Below are 1,390 nucleotides of genomic sequence, written 5' to 3' on the forward strand. Positions count from 1 at the left end.
CAGAAAACTTCTCCCAGTCATTTGAGATCTCAGACTCTGAAACAAAGCTTAACTATACATATTGCTTCCACTCACAGCTCACGGCTCACCTGCTCTCCACACACACTGTGCTGCACGGTGCACATGGCAATCATATTTCAGACTACTTCCTACTAGCATTGCTAGAATGTATTTCTCTCTGATAAATTTCTTCAGCACCTTCTCTGTACAGTTTGAGTACTGCAAGTTTTAAAACCATCATCGTCTGTTCGGGTAAAATTGATACAAACTGGGGACAGGGAGGGAGAAGCTGGGGGCAAAATTTAGTCTTCAAGAGCATATTCCATACATTTGAACATCCCAGAACTTCACTCTTACTTTGCTTTACCTCTTCTAACACTTGTGTCCCAGGCAGCATTCTTTTGTTTGAAGAGGACCAAACCCAAACATTTCACACAGTCATACAGGAAAGATGCAAGACTGTACAATAAAAGGCATCTCCCCTCTTATTTGAATAGAATCATAGAATCATAGAATTTAGGGGTTGGAATGGACTTTACAGATCATCTAGTCCCAACCCCCTGCCATGGGCAAGGACACCTCCTCACTAGATCAGGTTGGCCTTGAACACCACCAGGGCTGGGGCAGCCACAGCCTCCCTGGGCAGCCTGTTCTTATGTTCTAACTGGGGACAGGGGTTGTGAAGTCAGGAATCACACAAAGCACTCAACAGCATATTCTATAACTGCACAATACCTGTTGGCTTTGCTTCAAACAGATCGAAATGCTGCACTGATTAAGATTTACCATCTACTTCTAATTTGGTTTTGGTGACTCAAAAGCACTGAAAATAATAAGCAAGTGACAAGCAAACAGGAGATTCAGGAATGTCTTACCTTCCTCAGCTAGGTCCTTGTTAATAACCAGTTTCCCATGTCTGAGATAGTTCAGCACTGGCCCAAAGTAGGTTGGGTCTCTGTCTATTAAATAGGCACCTGTTTCATCCTAGATTAGAAAAACAAACAAACAAACAAAAAAAAAACCAACCAAAAAAACCCAAAGCACCAAAACCCCCCAAACAAACAAGCCAAAAAACCCACAATGACTTGAATGTCCAAGTGAGAACTGCAAGCTAATATTCAGCCTGGCATCTGAATAGCAGATCTTAAAGCCAGATTTATTAAAGGCATTGCAAGGAATTCCACAGTGTAGCTGTAATGGCATCAGACTGATCACACAGATCATGTACTACACACCTTCTCTTACCTGATCAATCCCCCCAACCCCTTCTCAAAGATTATCAACACTGTTAGCATGAAAGATCTAAGTGGTGGGAGCACTGAAAGTGAGGGTTGAAAATTGCACTTTAAACAAGGAAATTTTGTTTGAAAACCTGATGTATGAGAACAAA

The 1,390-nt window shown here is 41.9% G+C and overlaps 1 protein-coding gene across 1 annotated transcript in view; it reads right to left on the reverse strand.

Moving 5' to 3' along the window:
• KCTD5 (potassium channel tetramerization domain containing 5) overlaps positions 1-984 on the reverse strand; it is a gene marked incomplete at its 5' end in the record, with an annotated part of 19,764 nt that extends 18,780 nt beyond the window's left edge. Inside the window, one exon of the mRNA XM_009078099.1 lies at positions 876-984. Within this exon, the coding sequence (XP_009076347.1) occupies positions 876-984 (109 nt within the window). The remainder of the gene's footprint in view (positions 1-875) is intronic.
• Between the last annotated feature and the right edge of the window lie 406 nt (positions 985-1,390).

The sequence above is a fragment of the Acanthisitta chloris genome, unplaced genomic scaffold (assembly GCF_000695815.1).
Source record: "Acanthisitta chloris isolate BGI_N310 unplaced genomic scaffold, ASM69581v1 scaffold24267, whole genome shotgun sequence".
Classification (NCBI taxonomy): domain Eukaryota; kingdom Metazoa; phylum Chordata; class Aves; order Passeriformes; family Acanthisittidae; genus Acanthisitta; species Acanthisitta chloris.